Source organism: Triturus cristatus, chromosome 3_2, assembly GCF_964204655.1.
Source record: "Triturus cristatus chromosome 3_2, aTriCri1.1, whole genome shotgun sequence".
Classification (NCBI taxonomy): Eukaryota; Metazoa; Chordata; class Amphibia; order Caudata; family Salamandridae; genus Triturus; species Triturus cristatus.
Genome location: NC_140584.1, coordinates 667,263,987 through 667,290,660, shown reverse-complemented (window position 1 = coordinate 667,290,660; position 26,674 = coordinate 667,263,987). Strand labels below are relative to the sequence as shown.

The following is a 26,674-nucleotide window of genomic DNA, read 5'->3' as shown; positions in this document are numbered from 1 at the left end:
GTTTTGTAAGGTCAAACCTCATATTTGTTATTCTGTCAGCCCCTTTATTCCAATATTGCCTTAGGTAAAAATGTAGAAAACATACAACAACTACTTAGGAAAGCTATGGGCTCATTGTTGGCAGTTATGCAGTGGCAAACTTTGCTTCATGGCTAAGAATGGAATCAGTTAATCATATTTGTCTGTCTGTCTATCTTTCAAGACAAATATTAGCTAGTGACGGTCGCCACTATTAAGTTATAGTTAGGCCTGCTTATCCATAGAAAGAGCGTTTTTTTGTTTGCTAATAACTTAGGCCCTGTTTGATGAATTTTCACAAACTTGTCTGCAAAAAAAGTTCATCCACCTCAGGTTCATTATGGAAAGTACCAGGTGATCCATCAAGCAGTGGGCGAGAAGAAAAAGGGGGATCCCCATACATTTTCTATAGACTTCTTTAGACAAGGCTACAGCAATAACTGCTGAACTGAATTTCACCTAATTTGGCAGGAATCTAGATCTTGGTCCATGGAGTGTGCTTTTTTGTGAATTGGTGAAAATCTGTTCATAGATTTTGAGAAAATAAGGGACAAAAATAATTGTATAGCTGGTTGGTTATGTCCGCGAGCTTCTCAAGAGTCTCGAGAGACTCTCGCTGGAGTGCCCATTCAAAAATAGAATGTTCTGATTGGCTAAGGGAGCTTTATTTCCCCTGGGCCATCTCACTCCCGTGGTAATCAGACTCCCATTGTAGCGAGCATTCTGATTGGCTGCCAGCAACATAAGGAAAATGTTGCTAGCAGCCATTACCGGACTCTCTGACTTAGTCCCCTGTCCTGAAGTTAAAAAAAATAATTATATGAGGGAGCAGGGTAGGGATAGCTTGACCCCTTAGGCCTCATGAGGGGGACCCAGAGGGAAACTCCTGGGTCAAAAAAGAAAAAAAAAAGTTAAATAAATGCTGGGATTCCACAAGACTCTTGCAGGATCAGGGAAAAACTAACCAAAATGGCATTTATTAACTATATACCCCGGGTAGCCCACCCCCAGGGCTGTGTTCTTTAAGGAGAGGGTGCTACATGGCCCCACCTGGTTTTGCTCTCTCTGAGCTGGAGCATTTTTTTTATCTCCCAATAAGCGGGAGCAAACACCAAGTGCGGTAGCTTTGAAAATGCTGGTGCTGGCTGAGAGCGAACATTTGATCTGTTTTCCTGCCTGCAGCGATGTGGGCAGGGAAACAGATAAAAAATATTGCTCCCTATCAGAGGGAGCAGCATTACGAGCTGCTGTGTGTAGGAACAATGCCGGCTCCCTCTGCATGCGTGGAGGTGGCTAGGGCTGCGTGAGCCTTGGGAGCCACTGAGGCCCCCAACAAGAGTATAGTGGGTGCCCTAGATGGGCACCAGGACACCCACTCAAAAGAACATCAGGCCTGGGGGATAGGGTCCCCAGGGCCAAATCGGCCCAAGGAGGGGGGCCGCGTGCTGGCCTTCCCCCTCAAAAGACAGCGGGCTCCAGGAGATGGGGTTCCATGGGCCGCAATCAGCCTAGGGAGGGGAGCAACTTGCACCCCCTTCCCCTCAAAGGAATGCTGGCCCCCACGGGATAAGTTCCCCGGGCCCAAAATCGCCTTGAGGAGGGGGGACTGCGTACTCCCCTCCCCCTCTATAGAATGCCAGGCCATGGCAGGTAAGGTCCCCGGGGCCATAATCTGCCCAGGGAAGGGAAACGCATTCCCCCCTTTATTTAAATAATTGGCCCTGTGGGATGAGAACGCCTGGGCCGATAACGACTCGTAGAGGGGGGCCTCAAACCCACCTCGTATCTTTATTTTTAGAAATGTTTATTGGGGATGGGGTCCCCAGGGCCTAACAAGGCTTGGGGAGGCGGGGCCATGCGGGCCCCCCCTCCCCTTTATTTAAAAAACAAACGGCCCTTGAGGCCGTTTAGCAAAATGTTAAAGTAACTTTATAGTTAGGAGGATATGTCTGTGACAACATTAACATTTTGAACTAAAAACAACACAGAAATTCATCAGTTACAGTTCGCAGAGCTAACTACAACTGCCCCCGCCGTGCAAAGCTTATGACTTCACATATTACATCACTCATGACATGTTCAATGCGGCCAGGCCCTGCGGCAAACCTTCCCGCAGCCAACCAACCCCACGCAGCTCACGGTATTTCATCGTGCATGGCATAGGGTTGGCCGCAGGCTGGCATGCGGGACAGCCAACCCCACGTTGTCTGTAGGTTTAGCCACAGGGCCTGTCTTGCAGCCAGACTCTGCTTCCAACCCCCTAAGTAGCAGCCAACTACACACTGCGCAGATTTACCACAGCTTCGCCTGTCAGTCTACCAACCCCACACCATGCACAGCCTATTTCATGCACAGCGTAGGGTTGCCTTTTGGGTCCGGGGCACCCCATACCCTCTGGCCAAAACATATATATTAAGGGGAGGGAGCATGCAGCCCCCCCTACTCGACCCTTAAATTGTACCCCTTCTTCCATGGCCAGTTCCAATAAAGGGGGGCCCCCTCCCCAAGCCTTAAAAGACCCTGGGTACTCAATCACTGGGCCCAAATACATTTCAAAAAGGGGTGGAGTGCCACGCAGCCACCCTCCTGAACCTTCTTAGGCCCCATGGACCCTATCACCCTGGGGCCTAAATCTAAGGGGGAGCATGCAGCCCCCACTTCGAGCTTAAATAAGCCCCAGGGACCCCATCCACTGGGGCCAAATATCCCCCTTTTTAATGATGGGAATGATAATTGCCTGAATTAGGTCGTTCAGATCATTACGAACCAGAGTGTCTGGCAACGTAGTGTTGTTATACACCTTAGAGAAGTGTGCCACCCACAGATGCAGCTAAATGATTCTATCCGTCTTCGTGTTAAGGTTCTCTTAAAAAAAGAAAATAAGTGTATTTACCAATTTTCCAAAAATGAGACGCATCGTTCTTAACACAGGCCTCATGTAATAACTCCCAAGCTTCCTGTCTGATAACATTCTCTTTTATCGCCTCCTTATAGCATAGTCTGCATATCCTTACCTCCTACGTCATTCTTGGTGACTTTTTCAAATCCCTGATTAAGCAACTATTGGCAGAAGAGCAGGCCCCATAGAACCATGTATTTTTATTTGGTTCGCTAAAAGATGACAGTAAGTCTAGGAGCTAAGTAACAGTTATGCAGATTTCCGTATAAGTCTCCAAGTGAATGGGCAGAGTCTATAGTGGTCTGTCTGTGCAAAATTCTTCTGTTCTTATTTGCCTCTATTGGGGAAACAACATAGGTGTGCTTTAATCCAGTGTCCTACGGATAAACTTAAAGACCTTCTTTTTTTTTTTTTATTTTTTTTTTTTTTTATAAAAACCTTTATTTTCAAAAGTCAGGACACAGCTATTCAGCCGACAACCCGGAGGTTCGGCAGCATCGATATATAGAAACAGAAATGCGTCCCCAGTACCGTGAAAGGAGAAGTGCAAAGGTTCAATTTTAAGTAAACACAAAAACACACAACAAACCCCAGCAAGGCAAGAACACTGAAAGCCCATGGTGAAGCCCCCCAGGGGAGGTCGGACCCCACTCATCTACCAGTTACAGTACAGTGTTAAGAGGAAGAAGGGGGACAGCAGAGGCCAAAAAAGTCCATAAACCATACTGAGCTGGAAAGAAGGTTAGGAGGAAAGCTGTTCCTCGGGAGGATCCAGGTCCGGGGCAAGACATATTCCCCCCCTGTATTGATTCCACCGCCCCCAGATGGCGTGCCACTTCCGGGGGCGGCCTCTAGCGCAATAGACCGTCTTCTCCCTTAACATACTCCAGTCCATATTTTCTTTCCACGCGGTCAATGTGGGGGGCCCCGCGGAGCCCCACAATCGCGCGATATCTCTCTTAGCGACCATGTTACCCAGAGTCACCCATTGGGTCTGTGCCTCATCGTGGTCAGTGGGCCCCCAGACATTCAGGAGGCAACACCGCGCTTCCGGCTGTATAGCAATGCCCGTCACCTCCCCCATCACTGCATGGACTCTCCTCCAGGATTCCGTAATGACACCACATTCCCAAATGATATGCAGGAAAGTACCCACCATACCACATCTCCTCCTGCATAGGCCGTCCTCCGAGAATCCCATGTGAACCAGCCTTGGCCCCGTCACATACACTCGATGCAGTATTTTAAGCTGCACCAGCCTCAGACGCGACGGGATCGCGACCTCCTTAGGAGAGGAAACAGCCGACTGCCAATCCTCATCGTCCAACTCGAGGCCATCCCTAGTCCACTGGTCCCTCAGCCCCAGAAGCATGTCCGCCCGGACGTTGATCAGTTTCTTATAGATGAGCGAGATCGTGCTCTCGGGCATATGGCCATCAAGGACCCGGTCCTCCAAAGGAGAGGACTCGGGCACCTTCTCACCCTCTACGAGGACTGATCGGAGGGCGTGGCGCACCTGAATATATCGGAAACACTCGGAGGGCCCCAGCTCATACTCCGTCTGCAACTCTTCAAAGGACTTTACCTTCCCCTTATTCAGCACATCTCCCACCCTGGAGATGCCGATCAGGTCCCATTTATCAAACCCTTTTGTGTGCCAAAGCCTTCCCAGTCTCTCCGATTCAAACAGCGGGGTAGCGAGGGTGAGCCTATCCTTCCAGCCCAGCGAGTCAGTTGCCATCTTCCACACACGCACTGCCACACCAGTGGGCCCCGTGAGGGACGAGTCTAGGGACCGCGAGTACAACGCCCTGTAGTAGTTACCTCCACGCAGCAACCACCTGTCCATGGCATACCCAGGGCTGAGGGCAGGGCCATAAAACCCATGATTAATCGCGCTCAGCTGGGTGGCCCAATAGTACCGTCGGATGTCTGGGAGCGCAATGCCCCCGTCGTACCATGGAAGCGTCAACTTTGCAATAGCTATTCGCGGCCGCCCATCCCAAAGCAACGTTCGTTGGAGGCCTTCGACCTCCCGAAAGTATTTGGCCGGAACCCAGTCCAAAGTATTCTGCAGTGCGTAGAGGAAGCGGGGAAGAGACATCATTTTAAACAGGGCCGCACGCCCAACGAGGGAGAGCGGCAGCCTCCGCCAGCCTTCAACATCCCGCCTCAGGCGTGCCAGGGGGGGGAGCAGGTTCTTCTCATAGCGCACAGCAGAGTCCATGGAGATAAAAATCCCCAAATACACGAAGCCCTGCTGAGCGACCTGTATCGAACATGTTCTAGGGATCGGTGGAGCCTCGCCACTAAGAACATACAAATACGATTTACTCCAGTTGATAACAAGACCCGAGTTCCTACCAAAAGATGTGAGTACGTCGCAGACCACTATAAGTGATTTCTTGGGTGAGGCAAGATACAGCAGGATATCATCGGCGTAGAGCGAAATACGGTCCTCGTGTTCAGGCGACCATCTAAGGCCCCGTATATCCGGGTGCCAACGTATCCACGCAGCCAGCGGCTCAAGGGTGAGGGCGAACAACAAAGGCGACAGGGGACAACCCTGCCGAGTACCCCTCCCAAGCTGAAACGGAGTCGACGCCCGATCATTCACCACCACACTCGCAAGTGGCCCCTCATACAGCAACCTCACCCAGCTCACAAAACCGTGGCCAAAGCCGAACTTGGTCAGCACGGCCCACAAATATGCCCATTCCACCGTGTCAAAGGCCATCGTGGCGTCAAGAGACGCCACAATAGCTGGTTCACGCAGCGTGCCCGCCCTGGCGATTACACCATGAAGGCGCTGAAGATTTAACGCTGTGTTTCGGTGCGGGATGAAGCCGGATTGATCCGGGTGGACCAAGTCACCGAGTACCCTAATCAATCGGGTCGCCAGGATTTTAGCCAGAATTTTCGGCTCTGCGTTAAGAAGTGAGATAGGCCTATATGAGGCGCACTTATCTCGGGGTTTGCCCTCTTTGTGTATAACCACGATCGTCGCCAGTCGCTGGTCCAACGGGAGGGTCCCACTCCCCCGCGCCTCCATAAACATGGCGCGCAGGTGAGGGGCGACCCTATCCGGAAATAGCTTGTACAGGTCGACCGGCAAGCCGTTCGGTCCCGAGGCCTTGCCCGAGTTTAACGCGCGGATAGCCCCCGCCACCTCGTCAACCGTTATGTCACCATCTAGATCGTCCCTATCTATATCGGAGAGACAGGGCAGCTCGATATCACGGAGGAGGTCACACGAGTCCTCGGGCGGCCTATCCGACACTGAGGCATAAACCCTACAGAAATAGTCCGAGAAGCACTTTACAATCCTCTCAGGTTCCACAATCGCCTCTCCCCTCTCTCCCGTCAACTCTGGCACAACTCTATTGACCCGTTCTTTTTTGTCCAGCCAAGCCAGGAGTTTCCCTGCCTTGTCCCCAACATCATACAAACGGCCCTGCTGTTCCCTACTGAGGGTCTTAGCGGCGTTCGTCACCAGGTCCTTATACTCAGCTTGCTTCAAGCAAAGCTCATGTAGTGAGGACTCTGTAACCTCCTCCTCCAGCACTCCCTCCAGAGCCGCGATCTCCTCCTCAACCTGCAGAACCTCGCCATCTCTCCGCCGCTTGGCAGCTACTACTAGGGAGAGGGCTTTCCCTCGGAGCACGGTCTTAAATGCTTCCCACAGCGACACAGCCTTGCCCGAGTTTAACGCGCGGATAGCCCCCGCCACCTCGTCAACCGTTATGTCACCATCTAGATCGTCCCTATCTATATCGGAGAGACAGGGCAGCTCGATATCACGGAGGAGGTCACACGAGTCCTCGGGCGGCCTATCCGACACTGAGGCATAAACCCTACAGAAATAGTCCGAGAAGCACTTTACAATCCTCTCAGGTTCCACAATCGCCTCTCCCCTCTCTCCCGTCAACTCTGGCACAACTCTATTGACCCATTCTTTTTTGTCCAGCCAAGCCAGGAGTTTCCCTGCCTTGTCCCCAACATCATACAAACGGCCCTGCTGTTCCCTACTGAGGGTCTTAGCGGCGTTCGTCACCAGGTCCTTATACTCAGCTTGCTTCAAGCAAAGCTCATGCAGTGAGGACTCTGTAACCTCCTCCTCCAGCACTCCCTCCAGAGCCGCGATCTCCTCCTCAACCTGCAGAACCTCGCCATCTCTCCGCCGCTTGGCAGCTACTACTAGGGAGAGGGCTTCCCCTCGGAGCACGGTCTTAAATGCTTCCCACAGCGACACTGCCGAGTCCACGGATCCCTGATTGTCCTTGAAAAAATTATCTACTTTCTTTACCAGCGCGCTGCGCATCTTGGGGTCTCGGAAATACCACGGGTTGATAGGGGCCACCCTTCCTCCTCCCTCCCGACCTAGATCCAGCCGGATCCACACTGGCGAATGGTCAGATATACCACGCGCCATGTGCCTCGCCTCGGAGACCAATGAGGCATGCGCAGCCAGAGTGAGTAGGTAATCAATCCTGGAAAGACTACCATGTGCCCCGGAGTGGAACGTGTATTGGCTCTGTGTGGGGTGCCGGAGCCTCCAGCAGTCTATCAGGCCAAGCGTGTCTAGGAAGTCTGGAAGCCACTTCTGAGCCCCCCCTGTGTCTCTGGGCGGGTATCTATCCAGCAGGCCGGAGCCAACAGCGTTGAAATCACCTCCCACCACAAGCATACCCCCCGGGAGATCTAGCAGGGCCCTACCCAGATCTGTGAACGTGGAGGCCTGCAGGGCCGGCGGGACATAAACCGAAACTAAAACCAAAGTTCTTCCTTCCCACCGCCCCGCCACCGCCACAAACCTCCCCCTATCATCAACAATGGTGGAGTCCACCTCAAATGTTAGCGAGGCTCTGACTAGGATGCCCACACCCCTGGACCCAGAGGAGAATCCCGAATGTGCTATGAATTTATAACCCTTCCTATTCAGAGCGTAGCACGTATTACCTATAAGATGCGTCTCCTGCAGCAGGGCGACATCCGGCATTGACCGTTTCAAGAATTGCAAAACAATCCCACGCTTAACGCGATCCCCCAAACCATTAACATTCCAGCTTATAACACTTAAACCCCTACCCCCCATCCTCAAACGTAAAGAGGCCCACCCCACACCCGAAGAGCCACCATGGAACAGTCCTGGAAAGAATCACCATGCCTTGCAGAAATAAACCCCCCAACAACAAACCCAAAATCCCAGAAACCCCCCCCACCCTGCACCCCTGCTGCAGCTTACAAAGCCCCCCCAACTTGCAGTGTGCCTGTCGCCCTACAGAACCCAAAATCTACAAAAAGTACCCTAAGGGAGGAAAAGAGCACCCCTCGTCCTCCCGCAGCCCTCCGCATTGACTGCACTCTATTCAAGTCTTCAAATATAGCCAAATCGAGTCAGACCGGCTCCGAAAAATCAGCCCTGCCCATCCCGGCCACTGTCCCCATCCTCGGCAATGTCCTCCCCCGTCCGTCGCCGGGGCAAAGCGTCCAGCCATTCATCGGCCATAACAGGAGAGTCAAAGAAGAATGTCCGATCTTCGTGCACCACACGTAGTCTGGCAGGGAAGAGCATGGCATACTTCAGATCCCTCTCCCGGAGCCGCCTCTTCACCCCCAGAAAGCCCTGTCTCTGCCTCTGCACCTGCTGGGTGAAGTCCGGATAGAAATTCACCGACGCGTTCTGGAAGGGGACCGGGCCCGTCACCCTCGATGCTTGCAGGATAGCGTCCCGATCTCGAAAATGAAAGAGCCGAGCGACGATCGGCCTCGGTGGGGCACCCACCTTGGGCCTCCCACCCGGCACTCTATGGGCCCTTTCAACCGCAAAGAACTTTCCAAGACCCTTAGGCTGCAGATGATTAAGCACCAAGTCCTCGACAAGCAGGTCAACCGAAGCCTCATCCGAGGACTCCGGGACCCCGATGACGCGCACGTTGTTGCGCCTGGCCCGGCTCTCAAAGTCCTCCAGCCGGCGGGCGGCGAGATCACTCTCGGTCCTCAGCTTACGAACCTCGATCTGCAGTTCCGTGACATCATCGGTGAGGCCCGTGGTCTTGAGGTCCAGGGTCCTAACCCGTTCATTCGTTTTGCCCAAGTCCGCACGGATCAGGTTAACATCCACCAAGATGGCATCCACCTTATGCGCCAGGGCATCAAACTGTCTCCCAATCGAAGTCTGCATCCCTTCGAGCGCGCCCATGACATCCTGTAGTGAGAGCTCCGGGGCCAAAGGCGAGGCCGCCTTCTGGGTATCCGGCGACTGGCTCGACCCACTCGGTGATCCCTTCTGCAGAGCATAGCGGTCCATACTATTGACTTGGGTATAGGCTCCCCGCCTGGTAGACTTAGCCTTCAGCCGATCCACCTCTGCTTTGCCCGACATGGTTGATACCAAGCAGGTCTGTTCAGATAAGACGGGTCCCTCTCAATGAAAGGAATCAGGAGTGATCAGTTCTGCAGTGGGCCACCAGAGTAGCCTGCAGAGCGTCCATAGGGTAATAAAGCCACCAAGAGCTCTCCAGGGGCAGGGCTGACAAAGGGAGAGAAAGCGAAAGTGAAAGGACGGGGACCTCCGTCCGACAGTTCACACCTCGCCTGGCCGTTGTTGTTCAACTAGAAGTCGGGCATCCTGCCAACTCTAGCCCCTGGCATCCCTCGGAGATAGGCCGCAATCTTCCGCCAGGCATAAGTCCGGTTCCCGGTGGGCGAGCCGACCACGGGTAGCATCAATCGCCTCCCTGACAGGTCATCCACACGATGCCATGCATACCGACAGGATTAGAGACAGGATAGTCGACGGAGGGCGCGAGGGTCTCGGGAGCTCAGAGCTCACGCGGCCATCTTGGTCAAGCGCTAGGCTCCTCCCGACCTTCTTAAATTTATGAGAACAATGGTAGAGCTGACACTAAGGGACAAGCATATAATTTGAAAATGAGGCCAGTTAGAGAGCGTTTTAATTGTCGTGCCCGCCAAGGAGACGGACACGAGAGTTAGCAGACCTCCCCTTTGATGCCCAGACTTAGAAGCAGCAGCCAGTGTCTCAAAGGAGTGAAACCAATGAATATGAACACTATAATGTGTCTAGGTTTACGGTAGGCTCACAATATGACCATCACCTTTTGTGTGTTTAATACAAATTCCAGATCCTGTTCTGTCCAGTTGTCATCTTTCAATTTACTAGTAATACATTTTAAAATAACAGATTGAAATCCGGTACTGGTATCACAGAAAATATTTCGGAAGTTAACATTTCCTCAACGTGCGAAGATGACACAGTTACCACCCATTTTGATGTAACTGTTCCTTTAACCACCTGCAGGGCATGATCTTTCGAAGGGTGTACACAAAATTTCGTAGACCCTTTGCCAACCCATGCTTGGCCTTGGGGCATTCCATCGCATGTTTTCTTTCTCTAAATACTAGCCCCCTAATTGCTGTCCTAGTCTCACCATCATTGACATGCAACACTGGATTCCATGTTCCTATTGGGCCCTTTATACTAGTGAGTAAACCATCCTGCTTCAGCGGGGTAAATAGATTGGGTGTTGTAATAGTTTGCAGCCTTAACAGTGTTGAGATAACTAGTCCATTAGGCATCAAGTTACTGGGCCTGTAAAAGTAGCCAAGAGGAATAGCCTTAATATTGCTCTGCAGAGCGCCTGCACCGTATATGTCAATCTCTGAAGTAAAAAAATCCTTCTCCCTTTTGGGGCTACTACCCTCCCAGTACAGCGATTATCTGTTTGCATATGAGGTATAGGACATCACAGGGGAAATATGAGTGCTTTGCCCATCGTCATTAGTTTCACTTGATTGTAAAGTTGGAACGCTTTTGACCACAATCACTAAAGGTGTGGCTTTTGTTGGGAGTTGCAGCACCTTAGAATGTTGGTGTGTGTGTGTGTGTGTGTGTGTGTGTGTGTGTGTGTGTGTGTGTGTGTGTGTGTGTGTGTGTGTGTGTGTGTGTGTGTGTGTGTGTGTGTGTGTGTGTGTGTGTGTGTGTGTGTGTGTGTGTGTGTGTGTGTGTGTGTGTGTGTGTGTGTGTGTGTGTGTGTGTGTGTGTGTGTGTGTGTGTGTGTGTGTGTGTGTGTGTGTGTGTGTGTGTGTGTGTGTGTGTGTGTGTGTGTGGTTTTGTGAAAATAACAGGTTTGAGGTTACCTATTTTAATGATACTCAGTTTAACAATCTCTGAATGTGAAGTGTGGTATTATCCTTCTTGTGATCCAAAATTCTAAACTTCCTTTCAAGGGGCTTCAATAAATATCAAATGATTTCTTTTAGTACAACTGTCCATTATCAGTTATTGTGATTTAGCCTGAAAATTTGAGAGTGGGAAAATAAAAAATCGTTTTTTTTTTTGGTTTGTTTTTTTTAAGTTGGCCAGTTCCTGATGTTGCTCTGGTTGCCGAGCACCAAAGAGATCCATTTCAAAACTAATGCAAAGCCACATCTTCTGCAGTTAAATAGTGGGCACTAAACCAACCCATCTAGCACCATTTTGTCATGTTTTCTCGGGTTTTTAACTTTGAATTCGTAAATTACGGTGATTATTTGTGCTCTTAATATTTACTGCACACCACCAGACTTTTACTATTCGCCTGGTAAGAAGAGAAGAATACAGAAAATACATCTGAGGTGGTTTGCATACTCTTCTGAATATATAGCAAATCATCTTGCAAATAGATATCTTTTAATTTCTTTCCTCTTTAGACACTATGTATACTTGCCAACATTGCAGATGGAACAACAGCAAAAGAGCTTATCATGACCAATGATGACATCTTGCAGAAAATCAAGTATTATATGGTAAGAAAATTTCCTTAGCTGGACTTGGTAGAAAAAAGAGGGGATGATATTTTGCTTGTAAACATTCTTTTACTTCAGTATTTTGAAAATCTGTGAAATGTGAAAGTTTGTAGAGTTGCTTGAGCATATGTGGGCTGCATTGCAAATCCTCTTGTGTATTGAGTATGTGACTAATTCTCAACCATTCTGAACATATGTTCTCATTTGTGTTCGTAGATATCTGAGCAGTTAGAGAAGGTATGCAATGAAAAGTACAAGTATTTTTCCCCAAAATATTTTAAGTCCTAGCAGCTCAAACCTTCCTTATTTTTTCCATGTGCCCTTCATTCAGCAATCCTCATTTGTGATTACCAGTGTTAAAATTTAGAATCACATTCATTAAATATGTTTCTCCATTGTTAAGTAAGTTCCTGTTTCGCGTTTATTAACAGCAATCCAACTTGCCCAATCCAACTTAAATGTACACTATGGAAATATGACACAAACCTACAAAACAAATTGTGATTTTCCTAAGGCTACAAATATTTTGTGTGTAGCTGTTGGGATTTACGGATGAAGTTCTTTTACAATGCTAGAAGATAACACAGTGAGTTGCGGCAGTACACCTTTATAGGTTTCCAGGTGGGCAAACAACATTGACCTTTCAAGAGATGACTACTCTTAGAAGGTGGTTCGCTTAAATTTCAACTTGCCTTTTTAGACAGGAATAACCTCTACATAGTAAAGAGGCTTCTACTTTTGCCCTGAGTGCCTGACTGGATATGAAACTGGTATTCTTACTTTTTGTCTGCCCCTTAGTCATACATAACTTTTAATCAGTGGCGCACGCATATTTTTGCTAATGCAAATTCCAGATGAGTCTATGATGTAATGCCCTGTGTGGCTAAGGGTATGCCCAGACGTAGGTCCGTCCATTGCTCAGTATGCCACGGCAGCCAAGCTACACTGACTGAAGCGCCTCAGTCAGGACGAAACCGGTCTTTGGTTGTATTTGTTCTGTTTGAGAGAGGACCTGGCTTGGCAGTTCGGGCTGGACTTTTACTATTGGAGCAAGGTCAAGACTGATTTGTATATAACTGGGTGTAATCTGAAGTAGCATGGTGGACAAAAGAACAATGGATTGGAATGCTACCCTAAGTGATTTCCAGTGGTTAGTCTTACTGCAAGCATTCTCCCATCACCTTTTATGTGTTTAATGCAAGGTCCAGATCCTGTTCTGTAACCTAGTTGGGCTCACAAAACATACCATCATAATGAACATTGGATTACTGTCCATGCACTGGGTGAATCATGTAAAGTGTTTCTCTGAATCAGCAGTGTGAGCAGATGTTTTTCTCTGTGTCAGGGAGAGTAAAGTCTACTGACCCCTCTCTTGTAAAGTTCCGATGTTAGGCGAACCCCAGAACTGGGCCCTGAATGTGTGTGTTGTGTGTGTAAAGAGTGTGTATGAGCAGTGAGTGTATCGCACATGCGTTGTAATAGGACTCTATATGATGTACGAGTCTGAGTGCTGAGACCAATGGTATCCATATTGGATGACCCTGGTTTAGCATTGCACAAGATGGAGGGTGATGCAGCTTCCTCAGACAGCGGAAGTGTTTTCATTGTATTCATCTGACTGGGGATAACGTTCTAGACACTGAAATGAGGGAGGACGGTGAAAAGGCTAACTTTGTAAATTCCATGAACACTTTGTTAACAAAGGGCTGGTGATTAGTTCATTCTGAGCACTGACCCTTTTGTAGATGGTAGGGGTGAGAGGTGGGAATGCAGTTTCTCATGTTCATGGTGAGGTTGTTTCTAGGTAGGACCTGTCCTTTTGTCTGAGCCTAAATACTCTTTCAAGAAGGATGATGACATCCAGGTGCAGAGCTATCACACTTAATTGTACCATTGTTTTGGATACTCTTTCTTGGATTCCACTCCATTGCTGTGAGGGCTGTCATCTTACACAAAGGATGTGTCAGAGGAGCAGCCCAAATAGGACATTTGAACTACAACCACCCCATATTGGTTCTGAAACCTGTTCCACATCCCATGTCTGGGAGAAGTGTATTGAACTGGGATCCAACCACCTTATTTTTTCCAGATCCAAGTTGTTCTAGTCTAAAGAAGGCTCTACAAAGTACTCAGTGTTCAGGGCTGTTGTCTGCATTACAGCCAGCCCTTCAGAGGCGAGGAAGTATCATGTGAAGTCTGCACAACTTATAGGAGAAGCTTAAGTTGTACTACTTAGTGCCAAGTAGCCCTTACTGTCTTTGTAGAAGGGGAAATTGTTGAGAAGCCAGCTGTGTTCCCAGCATGTGTAACACCCAGATGTTGCTGATGGCTTTTGGTAGCGAAACCGAAGCTGACCCGGTCAAGAGAGGGCAATCTAGGGGGCAAGCATTAAAAGTAGTCACATACTGCTCAACACCCTTGCAATGCCTGAAAGCCTGGTGCTGCAGTTTGACTCCAAGCAAATCCCGTGAAGGAGCTAACGTCTCTGCCGAAGAATCATCCTGGCCTGGAGTTTGTATCTGTCAGACAAGCATACTGGGAGATATTGGTCCATAGAGTGCAACTGCCCACAAGCACCCATAACATCCTGGCCCTGAGGCGACAGCTTCAAGGACGGGCTCCTGCTGAGCAACTATCCTGCACTATGGTGCAAGTGAAGCCACTGTGACATGTCAGCAGAGTTGCCCTGAAAACACCAGTCAAGAGAATGACTGCTAGCGCTGCACGACCACAGGACCATGAGCTAGTAACAGGGCCTCACTGGTGAAAGATTGACTGAGACCTGAAAAGTGGAATGTGGGGACCATGAGATGTAAAGCAGCTGCTAAGCATAATAAGCAGCTAGATGTATTGGGAATAGAAACTCTAGGAACAGATGAAAATTGGCAGTAGAAATATTAACCTTACTTGGAGGTTACCTGTAAAGAAGGCTTCAAAGGCTATAAAAAGAAACAGTATGTTTAAAAGCAAGCTTACAGAACCCTGCAGTGGGCAACTGCCCAGAAGATGATCTTACAAGTGATTCATGAAATGCAATTTTCATCCGCTTCTGAAACAAAAGTTTCACCTTCATTATAACTATGTGGATAGTTGTCTTGCTTCTTTATAGAGAATGTTGACAAAATGCAATTAGACATTTAAGAATCCTGATTTCCCATTCCAGAACTGAGTTATTGCATAGGGTCTGGAACATAAGCAAGACTTGATTTAGTCTTATTGAAACATTTAGGGAATATGTTATCCTTGATATTATCTGACTTTCCATGGATCTTTTTAAATAAATGTTTTTGTTTATAAATCAAAGACAGCACATGGTACAGCAGGTACATATTGAAAGAACACAGATATGCCAATTATCAAAATACAACAATACAATGTCACAAGGTATATCCATCAAAATCGTAATGCCACAGTTATATGCTGCCAATCTCCTACATGTTTTAAGCCTTGGGAAGGAGTCTACTATTTCTATCATATTTTCTTATATTACCGTAGATAACCCCCTACTTTTGTACACCGATTCTACATCTGGGTCACAGTAGTCTACAACACAAAGCCATTCTGACACCAGTGTGGCATTGGGTGCTCACCAGCGCTTAGAAATACCTTCCATCTGATAGACTTCAAGCAGCAGATTCCTTACCCTAGAATAATTACTGTGCATCAGACTTGATCTGGAAACTTTTCAAGCAGTACCTCTGCATGCCGGTAGGTGTTGTTGTTCAATGCCGCATTTGCATCGTCGTCCCGCTCCATGTCTGTGTTGTCTTCGTTTGCGCCAGAAGTGACATGTGCGCTGCCTATATAGGCTCCACCCCAGTGCACCAACATCATTTCTTTTCTTTCCACTCCAGTCAATGCGCATCCGGAGAGAGCTGTGTAATTTTGTAATTCTGATGGATACATCTGCCTGTGGATTCCTCACCTTTTGAATTACCTCTTGCGCTGCGTTCCACGAAAACTTTTCTCCATGGCTCTCCCACGCCGATGAGGACGTCACAATGGAAAGTCTCTGCTCGTGACCTGCGCAATGTCATCGGAGCCATAAGAAGACCTTGTCGGCGTGCTGACATTAGTTCCCTTTTTTTCTGCGCACTTGATGCATAACTGTTTTTCCAGGGCTCACCATTTCTGAGAGTTTCATTGTTACAGGTTCTTCCTGAAATTGTAGCAGTGCAATGGCCGCTCAGAAGAAGTCTGGTTTTATGCCTTGTAGGGAATGAGGGGGGTCATATGTCTATCACTGACCCCCATTAAGATTCTTTTGTGCCTTTCGTCGGACCGCGACGTCGAAGAATGTTTGTCGTGCCTACGCATGAATCCGAAGGCCCTCAAAGAAAGTGAGGCCAAGTTGTTCTTGGCCAGGGCGAATAAGCAGACGAGGGGCTGAAAAAGGACAAGTTCGAAGTCTAAATCACTGACTCCACACACCTCGAAGTCATCGAGTAACCACAAGAAGCGCAGTCTTAGTTCCAGGCGTCGTTCATCCAAAGATAAGTCACCGAAGTCGGGGTCCACCGAAAGGATGAGATATCACCTTCCCTTTCTCCTCGGGTGACTCTGGCGCACTCTCCAGCTTCGAGAGGTTCTCCGACGGCCAGGGAAGCGATGCCTTCGACCACTCCGCCACCGGTGTCACCAGTGCCACAACCGGAGCCGGTTTTACAGCCTCCTCGAGCTGCCCCTGAGCAGGCAGTACCAGATCCGTACCCACCCTTTCCAGGTACAGATCCTTTGCATTTTTTTAATGCGATGTTCGGCATGTTTGCCAGAGTGGCTAACCCTACTAGTGCACCTGTTGACCCCATAGGACCGCTGTCTTACATCCTGGCAGGCTTGCCACCTCATTTTGCACAGGTGCCATTTATGCTGTTCATGCCGATGACCCTGGGAAGTTGGCCTCTCACGACGCCGAGGTACTCAACGCCGGTGCAATCCTTGGAGGGAAGAAAGGAGTATTCTCGGGCGCTGTTTGGCTCCAGTCCGGCTCTGTCTCAGCCTTGCCCGGCACCTTCAGCTATCCCTCAGGAGGCTCCATTGACGCCGGCCCCGAAGTCATTGGCGCCGCGTCTGGTGCCACCGATACCAAAGATGAGCTCTAGAAGGGAAGCACTAAGGCTGCTGGAAGAGGAAGAATTACAGGAGCAGTAGGTAGAGGCTGAAGAAGGGAAGATTTGTCCCATGCAAGAATTTGAGGGACTGCAGAAGGCCAGTGGTTTGGACAAGTCTTCGGAGTTGAAACACTCTTCCCCGAAAGGCCTTTCTTCGCAGGAGGTCTCTTCTTACCACTCCATTATAAGGAAGGCAGCTGATCTGCTGGATTTGCTGAGGTATGGCAGAAGCCTATGAGTGCCACTGCTGTGTCAAGACCATTGGCAAGAAGATACAAAGTAGCGCCTGGAGACCTAGATTTCGTATCTGCACATCCATCCCCTGAGAGCTTGGTAGTTCAGGCATCATGCACTACAAAGTAGTCTACAGCCTCTTTCCCATCCACCTCTGGAGATAGGGAATCTATGGGGATGGAACAATCAGCTCAGAAGGTGTTTTCTTCAGCCAGTATGACCTTAAAATCCAATGTGCCTACTGGTTCGCTTCATTCACGCTCTAATGGTGTCAGCAAAGGAAGTGATCCCTAAGCTTCCAGAGGACGTTCAGGGTCATTTTGCAGAGGTTCTGTCGGACCCTCAGACTGTGGCCCGTCAAGTCATACAATCTGGCTTGAAACAGCAGACTCTGTTGCTAGAGTAATGGGTACCTCAGGGGCAACAAGGAGGCTATAGATCATACAAAGGGAAAGGTGGAGGTCGCCTGCGAGGCTCAGCTCGTCATCAAATCGTCTCCTCCTCCCCCACTCCCATTCCCCCAACTGGTACCACAAAGAGCCAGCTCCAGATCCCCCATTTTGGAGCATGTTGGTCCAGTGGGAGATCAGGTGTCCCATTTTCTACGAAATTGGAGATCTGTTACATCAGCTCTCTGGGTTTTGGATCTCGTAGAAAATGGATATGCACTTCCTTTCCGGGAGTTTCCCCCTCCTTTCCCCCCTTGCAAGGGCTGGTGCTCAAGGGCCCATCTGTTGCTCCTGCAACGAGAGGTTCTGTCTTTACAACAGAATGGTGTGATGGAGATTGTTCCGCAGCAGGAAAAGGGTCAGGGATTCCACTCCCGGTATTTCCTGATTCCCAAAAAGGACATGTGATCTAGACCAATCCTATACTTCAGGATCTTGAATTTTTACCTCAGACAGGAGGATGTTCAAGATGTTGACCCTAGCTCAGGTTCATCTGGCGCTGCAGCTGGAAGACTGGATAGTGTCGATCGAGTTACAGGATGCGTATTTGCACATTACCATCCTAGTCCAAGTCGCATCAGAAGTATGTCCGTTTTACCGTGGGATCTCGACACTACCAGTTTGCTGTCCTTCCGTTCGGTCTTACATACGCTCCATGGGTCTTCACGAAGGTGATGGCGGGGGTAGCGGCACATCTCAGAAGATCGGGGATTCCTGTTTTCCCCTATCTGGACAACTGGCTGCTCAAGGCCAGAGTTAGTGCTGATTCACCTGCAGGTAATGATGCAACTGTTGTTCGACTTGGGTTTTTCGATAAATGTACCCAAATCTCACCTAGTACCCTCTCAGCGCAACCTGTTCATAGGGCCAAAACTGGACACTACTGTGAGTCGCGCCTATTCGCCTCTACAGAGATGGAGCGGCTGTTCCAGTCCTGAAGGTCTTATACCTGGTTGGTCTGTTCACTTCCTGCCTACTGTTGGTCAACCATGCACGCTGGCACATGAGCACATGAGGGCACTCCAGAGGTGCCTCCACAGGCAGTGGTTTCAACACAATGGAGATCTCAGGGAGGTGGTCAAAATATCCAGAGTCACTGCAGCAGATCTGTTATGGTGGAGTGTTTCGAACAACCTCTCTCAACTGAGGCCCTTTAAGCCTCCTCCTCCTTCGGTGGCCACAGTAATAACAGATGCCTCCACTCTAGGGTGGGGCGCTCATCTGGGGGATCTGGAGGTCAAGGGCATTTGGTCTCCAGAGGAAATATTGCTTCACATTAATCTTCTAGGGGGGGACTGCCACTTTTCACGTTCTGTGTTGCAAGATTTTTTGGCATAGGTATGCAGGCACCCTCCTCTGAGAGCGGGACTGCTTGAGGATTCATTTCAAAAGGTGAGGAATCCACAGGCAGATGTATTTATCAGAAGAACAAGTTGCTTACCTCGGTAACACTTTTTCTGGTGGATGCAGAATCTGCCTGTGGATTCTTCCATGAAGCCCACCCGCCTCCCCGTTGCCTGCCTGTTTATACCGAAACATAATTGGTATGAAATTCATGTCTTTTGTTGTTATTTGATATAATGTGAGGCTTGTCACTGGGAAAGGTCTATATTTTAGAATTTCTAGTTTGTTTCTTTAAATTGTATACTGTGTATACTTGTGGAAATGTTGTCGGTTCACCCATTTGCCTCGAAGGCATAGAAAAAATGGGTGGAACTGACGTCAGCATGCCGACGAGGTCTTCTTATGGCTCCAATGACGTTGCGCAGGTCGCGAGCTGAGCTGTCCCATTGTGAGGTCCTTGTTGACTTGGGAGAGCTATGGAGAAAAGTTCCACAGGCAGATACTGTATCCACCATAAAAAGCATTACCAAAGTTCTTTTTTGACTGACATTTTTTTTAGACATTTTGTTGAGCCATTTTTCAAGACCTTGTCTCCCTGTGGACAAGGGATTGTCCCCCAAGTAACCATTGGGCTTTAAGCCCTATTAATTCTGTCACACACAGAAGTCTTTGACAGACCCCCATCTTGTGTGTCTTTGGTGATTGGAGCCAGACCATGAATCCAAAGGTGCACTGAGGGAGCGCTCTTTGAAGCTCCTCGTCACCCGATGCCGGTCACCTTCGTGATGCTCCAGGTTCCAATCTTTCGGAAGGCTCTAGGCCCATTTGAGGAGTCATGCCTGGTGCTCGCTTCACGTTGGAAGTAGTCTGGTGAATCCCACAAGAAATCAAAGAAGTCGATTGCATTGATGAACGGCTGACGTGGTCCCACCCACCCACGCTGCCGCTGTGCTTCCTGTTTCCGTAGTCTGTGAGCACGCCCCCATGGACACGGCGTTGCCGCTGCTGCTGCTTCGCTCGGATGTCGGATGACGGACGACGGATGCCGAGCTGAGTTAACCGGAGTTCAGGGGGCCTAAGCTGCGGTTCTGTGCTATCGAAGGCAGAGATAGCAGTCTCTCCGCCACGCCAGTGACTGCCTCTCTGCTCGGATCCAAACGGAGCAAACGGAATAACTAAAGCTTTGTGAGTGCCTTTCGTGGAGCGGAGCCGAGCTATTGGCTGATTGCGAGGTAAGGCGCACTGGGCGTTTACCCAGTCCGCGCTCGCTGTGTTTGTACCCTTCTGAGACTTTATCCTGACGTGCTGTCAGTGAAGCTGGCCACAAGTAGCGATCACCGGCGGGTAACGGCGTTTGGCGAATAACCTGCGGCCAATAGAAGCTGTTGTTTTACCTGTGGGGAGAAGAGAGGTGCACCGGATCTCGCGCTCATTCTATCACATCATGCTTTTCTTCTACCTTTTCCTAGCTCTGTCCGGATAGGAGCTGGGAGCGCTGGGAGGTTTGCGCATTATCTTCCGCTGCTATTCCACCACCACCAGGAGCGTCTGCATATTTAATTACTGTTGACGCCTGTAAAAGGGCGAACTACCTGGGGTCAAGGGACATTTTCTGCCAGCCCTTAGATCACCCCGCTGAGGCAAGGCATACTGGGCATACTGGGTCGTGCTGGTGCTGCAAAAACTGAGGGGGAAAATGTATTATTTTTCTTCCGGAGTTCAGTTTAGCTATAGTTCAGCTATAGCCCGTGCTCAGCATTTTAATCGATCTGCTCATGAGGCAAGGTGCCGGGCCCTACTTTGCTGAATTTTGTCAAATGCATTCCTGAGGGCGACTGATCAGAGGTGATAGAACTTAATCTCCCACGAATTCTAGCAGCAGACCGATTCATATTACAAGTACAAGTCTCAAAAAAAAAAAAGGTTTCAGATGGCGGCAAGAGTGAGGGGCAAACAGACCAAGCCAGAGTTGGGAAAGGACGTTAAGTCGATCAGTTCTCCATCAACTATAAAAGGAGGGAGAAAAAGTAAAAGGAAAAATCAACAAAAGGAAGCCTTAAAACAGAAGGTGCTGGATTCTACCGATTCTACCGATTTATACAAGAAAAATAAGTATAATGCGTTAAGGAATCAGGCCGAGGATGATGACAATGAGGAAAATGATCAAGAGGAGGGCGAAGAAGAAGTAGAAGCAGAGAGCCTAACCTTGTCTGAGCTATCTGCAGAACTGAGCTTGCTTGTTGTCGATGACAAAGAAGGGGAAGGTCTGAAAGATAAGGGAATAAGGATGGACCAGGGAGATAAAAGTGCGGAGGAAACGGTTAAAATGGTCTCAAGGGCCTCATTTGCTATTACGTCCTCCACTACCTGCCATGAGAGCCACGAGAATCTCTCTACCCCGAAACACTACCCTCTTTTTTTAAAACCCTTTCTCCAGCAGGGTCAGTCTTCAAGCACTCCTACACTTGGGGGGTTAAAGCAGGGGGTTGGCACGTCAGAGCATAATGATCTTAACACTGGAGGTCAAGTATGCAGTCCCACTGTGCAGAAGATACCGACAAGGATAGACGAGGCTGCATTACTCACTCCAATGATTTCTTCTGCCACACTCTCCAATACTTCCCCTTCCCTCCACCCTCTTCTGCCACCAGCTTTAAGTTCAAGCCCAGGTTCAAGCGGCAAGCAAACCATGACAGTTCCAAGTCAAATTCCAAGTCAAGCTCCAAGTCTAGAAGCCTCCCCGGAGGACAACTTGCTCACTCTTCCGAGTACTACAAAAGCAAATACGATAGAGGATATCCTGGTTACCATTCTTCAGGAATTAAGAGATTTTAAATCCTCTCAGGCTCAGGAAATCTCACTTCTACATAGCAGGCTTACGAAGATGGAGGAGTGCTTCGGCAATATCCCTTTAAGGGTCTCTGAAGCCGAAGTTCGGATATCTTCTCTAGAAGACTCCTTAACCATAATTCAGAAAAATCTTGTAGAGGCTAATAGAGAGAAATCGCACTTAGAGGAAAAACTACAGGACCTCGAGAACTATAATAGGAGATCCAATTTACGACTTGTAGGTATACCAGAGGGCCTTGAAGATAAAGATGTAGCCAGGTGGTCAGACTCTCTATTGAAAAAAGCTATTCCTGATCTACAAGGTGACCTGACTATTACAAGGGCGCACAGAGTCTCTGCACATAAACCGAATAACTTGAAATACCCCCGTACAATTTTGCTTAATTTTTCAGACTTTAGGGTAAAAGGGAAAATTTTAAATACCGCTTTTTCTAAAAGAACTTTCAGCGTGGAGGGGGTGAATAATTTTCGAATTTTTGGCGATATGTCGGTAGCTTCTGCCCACAGACGCAGGAACTTTGTGAAATTAATTGACTCCTTTAAGAGCAAGGGAGCCCAAGCAATGATAGTGCAGCAATCGAAACTCAAGGTCTTGGCTAAAGGAAAGTTTGTTATATTTTCGGCCCTTCATGAAGCTCAGACATTCCTTGACGGACTCGAGGGGTAATTAAATTAAATGCTGAGTATTGCTTTAGTTATTATTACCTTAGGGCGTCCACGGGTGGAAACAGGAAGCACACAGGATGCAACGAGATGGCATCCATAAAGAAGACACAACAGAGAAGGGCGGAAGTGGGACACTGGGGTTTCCGTCCTCTCAGGGGGGGAGGGAAGGGTGGTGAAGGGGGGTGTAGCAAGGGGGGGGAAAGAGAGTTCAAAGGCGACATGTTTTTTTTACACTTTATTGAATATGGTATGAGTAAGGTTACTCTATGTTTATTCATCTTTTGCACAAACAATATTTTGCACTCGTTACTTTCGTATATCTGGATTATGTTAGGATGACAAGTCTTCAGAAGTATATTTGCCTACTTTGCACTAGGGGGGGGGTTAAAATTTTTAACCCCGTGCTGCTATTGTACTATTTTTGCTGCTTACCTGCATATTTGCACAGTTAATGGCATTTTTTTTGTTTTTTGTGGTCTTTACGACGTTATTATATACGGTCAGATTTTACAATGTGCTGATCCTGTGTTGACCATGCTCTCCATATTGAATCCCACGTTGTGTCGCTTCTTTAGGTCAACACCATTTTATATTTTTGCTGCTTATGTGCATATTTGCACATTGAAATTTAGACTTTGCATGTTTTGCCTTCTACTGTATGATTATATATTTATATACTATTTATCAGCTATATATGATGCTGCTGCCTGTACATTTTGCACATTTGCTAATTTGCACACCTGCATGTTAGCTGAGGGCTACGTTTATTACCTTGAACGTTAAATAATATGGTAAAATTTATTTCTTTAAATGTTAATGGCCTAAATAACGCTCGTAAAAGGAACGCCATTGAGTGTTGGTTGAAAAATCTTTTACCAGATGTTATCTATCTTCAAGAAACCCATTATAAAGATCAGGCAGATTCAGCTAAACCCTTCAAAAACTGGGCGGGCTATAACATATCTGCTCCTGGCGGGATGGCCCAGAGAGGAGTTTCCATATTAATAGGAAGACATGTAGGTTTTATCCTCGATGGGTCCTCTATAGACCCTAGAGGGAGGTGGGCAGTTGCATACGGTAAATTAAACAACGTTTATGTTATCTTTGCCACAATCTATGCACCAATTTTGGACGACCCTCAAGCTATTTTACAGGTCAAACAGGCATTAACCGGTCTTCCTGGATTGATAATTTGGGGGGGTGATTTTAATTTATTACAAAATCCCCGGTTGGATTCTTCCAAGAAAGACCGCCGACAGAATAAACCTCAAGTTGCCTTAGCTGTCCAAAGTTGCAAAACTGATCTAGATGTTAATGATGTTTGGCGTATCTCAAATCCTACCAAGCGCGAGTATACATGCCATTCTGCAAAATACAATTCTGCGTCACGGCTGGATTTTTTTCTGTCATCCTATGCTTTAGAATTTTATAAATACGCCTATTTACCTAACGCTTTTTCAGACCATGCAGCTCTCTGCATGGAGGTCAAGTTGGGGAATTGTGAACCAAGAACTATAAGTAGATGGTTTTTTAATAAAATCAACCTTCTTGACCAACAATGGTGCATGGAAATCAATGAAAAGATAGAGCAATTTTTTACACAGAATAATGGTACTGCCCCATTAAACACAATCTGGGATGCATTTAAAGCCACTTTACGTGGAATAATCACATCTAAAGAAATTCCCAAGCTTAAGGCAAGAAGGGAGGAGAAATCCAAACTTCAAACTGAACTCTCGCAGGCTACTTTAGACCACTACAGGGTCAGATCTACGATCTCTGGACATAAATTGTATGAGGCGAAGCGCAGGATGAAGGATTTCTATTATGATTTAGGTGAGATAAATAGTAATTCACAAACACAAAAGATTTACGAGGAGAGTGAATATACAGGAAAGCTGTTGGCCTGGCAATCTAAAGAAAAGCAGGTGCGTAATAGAATAGATCAGTTAATAGATCCTATCACTAAAATACGAGTTAAATCATTATGAGGGGATATATCAAGCATCTGAGGGCGCTACATCTGACTCTATCACGGAATTCCTACAGTCACTTGAAATACCTAAAATAGATGCTGAGGGTATGATTAACCTTACACAGGATTTTTCACTATTAGAATTAGATGCAGTGATAGAGGCCTTCCCCAATGGCAAGGCCAACGGTGAGGATGGCCTTCCCATTGAATTTTATAAAAAATTTAGGGGAGCATTACGCAAGGAACTTTTGAAATTAATGAATAGCTTACTTCAAGGGAGCCCCCCGCCGGACTCCTTCCATACAGCAGTGGTGGTCAGTATTTTAAAAAAAGGAAAAGATAAGGAAAATATAAACTCATATAGACCGATTAGCCTTCTGAATACCGATTATAAAATCTTTACAAAACTTTAGTAGGATCTCTGGTAGCACACGATCAGTGCGGTTTTATTGCAGGCAGGCATCTTCATTCCAATACCACATTTTTACTGGAGGCACTAGATTATTTTATAATTAACAAGGTAGAGGCTCAAAACTTGTTTTTTAGATGTGGAGAAAGCCTTCGATCTAGTGTCTTGGGATTGCATGTTTGCAATTCTACGCAGTTTTAATTTCCCGAATGTTTTTATTTCTCTTTTACGTCAATTGTATATGAATTCTAGGGCACAAATTATTATCAATAACACTAACATTGGGTCCTGTGAGGTCACTAGAGGCACGCGACAAGGATGCCCCTTGTCGCCAATTTTATTTGCGTTATTTATTGAACCTCTAGCGATCGCCATTAGGAATATTAAAGCTGATACTGCCCCAATATTAGGAATGACAAACATAAAATTATATGCGGACGACATTGCCCTTTTCATAGACTCTAAACCCTCAAGTCAATTGAAGATTTTAAAATTTTTCGCCGATTTTCAAAGGTTTGGGGGTTATAAAATTAATGTAAACAAAACGGAAATTATTCTACTTAACTGCACTATAGACACTTTAGCTCCAGAATTTAGACAGATATATAATACGGATCCAAAGAGATATCTCGGATTATTTATATCAGATAACCCAGATGATTTTTTCTCTCTCAATTTTTTACCTCTATTAAAAAAAATGGGCTCTCTTTTAGATCGATGGAATTTATTACCCCTGTCTCTAATGGGGCTAGCATCGCTAATTCGAATGTCGGTCCTACCCCTTTTCAATTTCCTTTTTAGCGCAATTCCCTGTGCAATCCAGGCCTCTTATTTTAAGAAAATAGAAACCTTGATCTCTTCTTTCTTATGGGCAAAAAAGTCACCCAGACTAGCACTGAGCACTTTATATTTATCATCTACCCAAGGAGGGTTGTCCCTCCCAAATATCAAAGAGTATTATTTTGCGTCTTTTGCACATTATAGCCACAGGTTTCTGCTCCTAGACTCCCAAGAGACAGATAATTTCTTCATGAAAAAAATGTTGCTGGAATTGAAAATCTATGATCCGGTCAGAATCACGAAAGATCCCAAAAAAGTTCGATATAAAACCATTCAGTGGATTTTTAAGGTGAAAACTCAGTTTTTTAAATTTTATGACTTATCGGTTTTGAGTAATAGGACGAATCTAAAAAACTTCAGTTTGAGAGATGCTAGTTGTATGGAACAAAATATATTAACTCTTTGGAAGGAGAATGGTTTCGAGAAAATTGAAGACTTCCTGCTGGGAAACAGATGGAAATCTTGGAACGAAATTCACAGTCAGTTAATCCATTCGCACTTAATACTTAACTGGTCCTTTATAAGAATAAATCCAAAACTCAGAGAACTCAATATAGGAAACTTATTCAATAAAGAAAATATCTCGACTATTCTTAATAATAAAATACAAAAGGAAGTGAGTATCTGGATAAAAATATTAAAAGAAAGTAAGGACCATGACATTTATAGCAAGATTATTGAAAGATGGGAGAAGAGTGAAGATATTATATTTAATCGACCGGTATGGGACAAAATAAATTCAATAAAACCATCTTTCGTGGTGCAAACTTTAAACAAATGCAATTTTACAACAAATGGTTACTATATAGAACTCCGTCCTTTTTACACAAAATCTTCCCGCAAGTAGCAGATAAATGCTTCCGTTGTGATGGAAAAGGCTCTTGGAAACACATTGTTTGGGAGTGTCCAAAAATCCAGGCTTTATGGAAGGAAATAGAAAAATATCTCTCAATTGTTCTCAAAACTAATATTGTATTTGATGATTTAATTCCCCTTCTAGGTTGTTCTCCTATCCACACTCCACATGATGAGTCCCTCTTTATAGCTTCTTTAATAGCTAAATCCCTCATT

The 26,674-nt window shown here is 47.0% G+C and overlaps 1 protein-coding gene across 7 annotated transcripts in view; it reads left to right on the top strand.

Moving 5' to 3' along the window:
* ARMC8 (armadillo repeat containing 8) overlaps positions 1-26,674 on the top strand; it is an 811,657-nt gene that overhangs the window by 657,657 nt on the left and 127,326 nt on the right. For all 7 annotated transcript variants that reach the window (XM_085648657.1, XM_085648654.1, XM_085648653.1 and 4 more), the window contains exon 19: positions 11,630-11,725. In XM_085648657.1, coding sequence (XP_085504783.1) covers positions 11,630-11,725 — 96 coding nt within the window. The remainder of the gene's footprint in view (positions 1-11,629; positions 11,726-26,674) is intronic.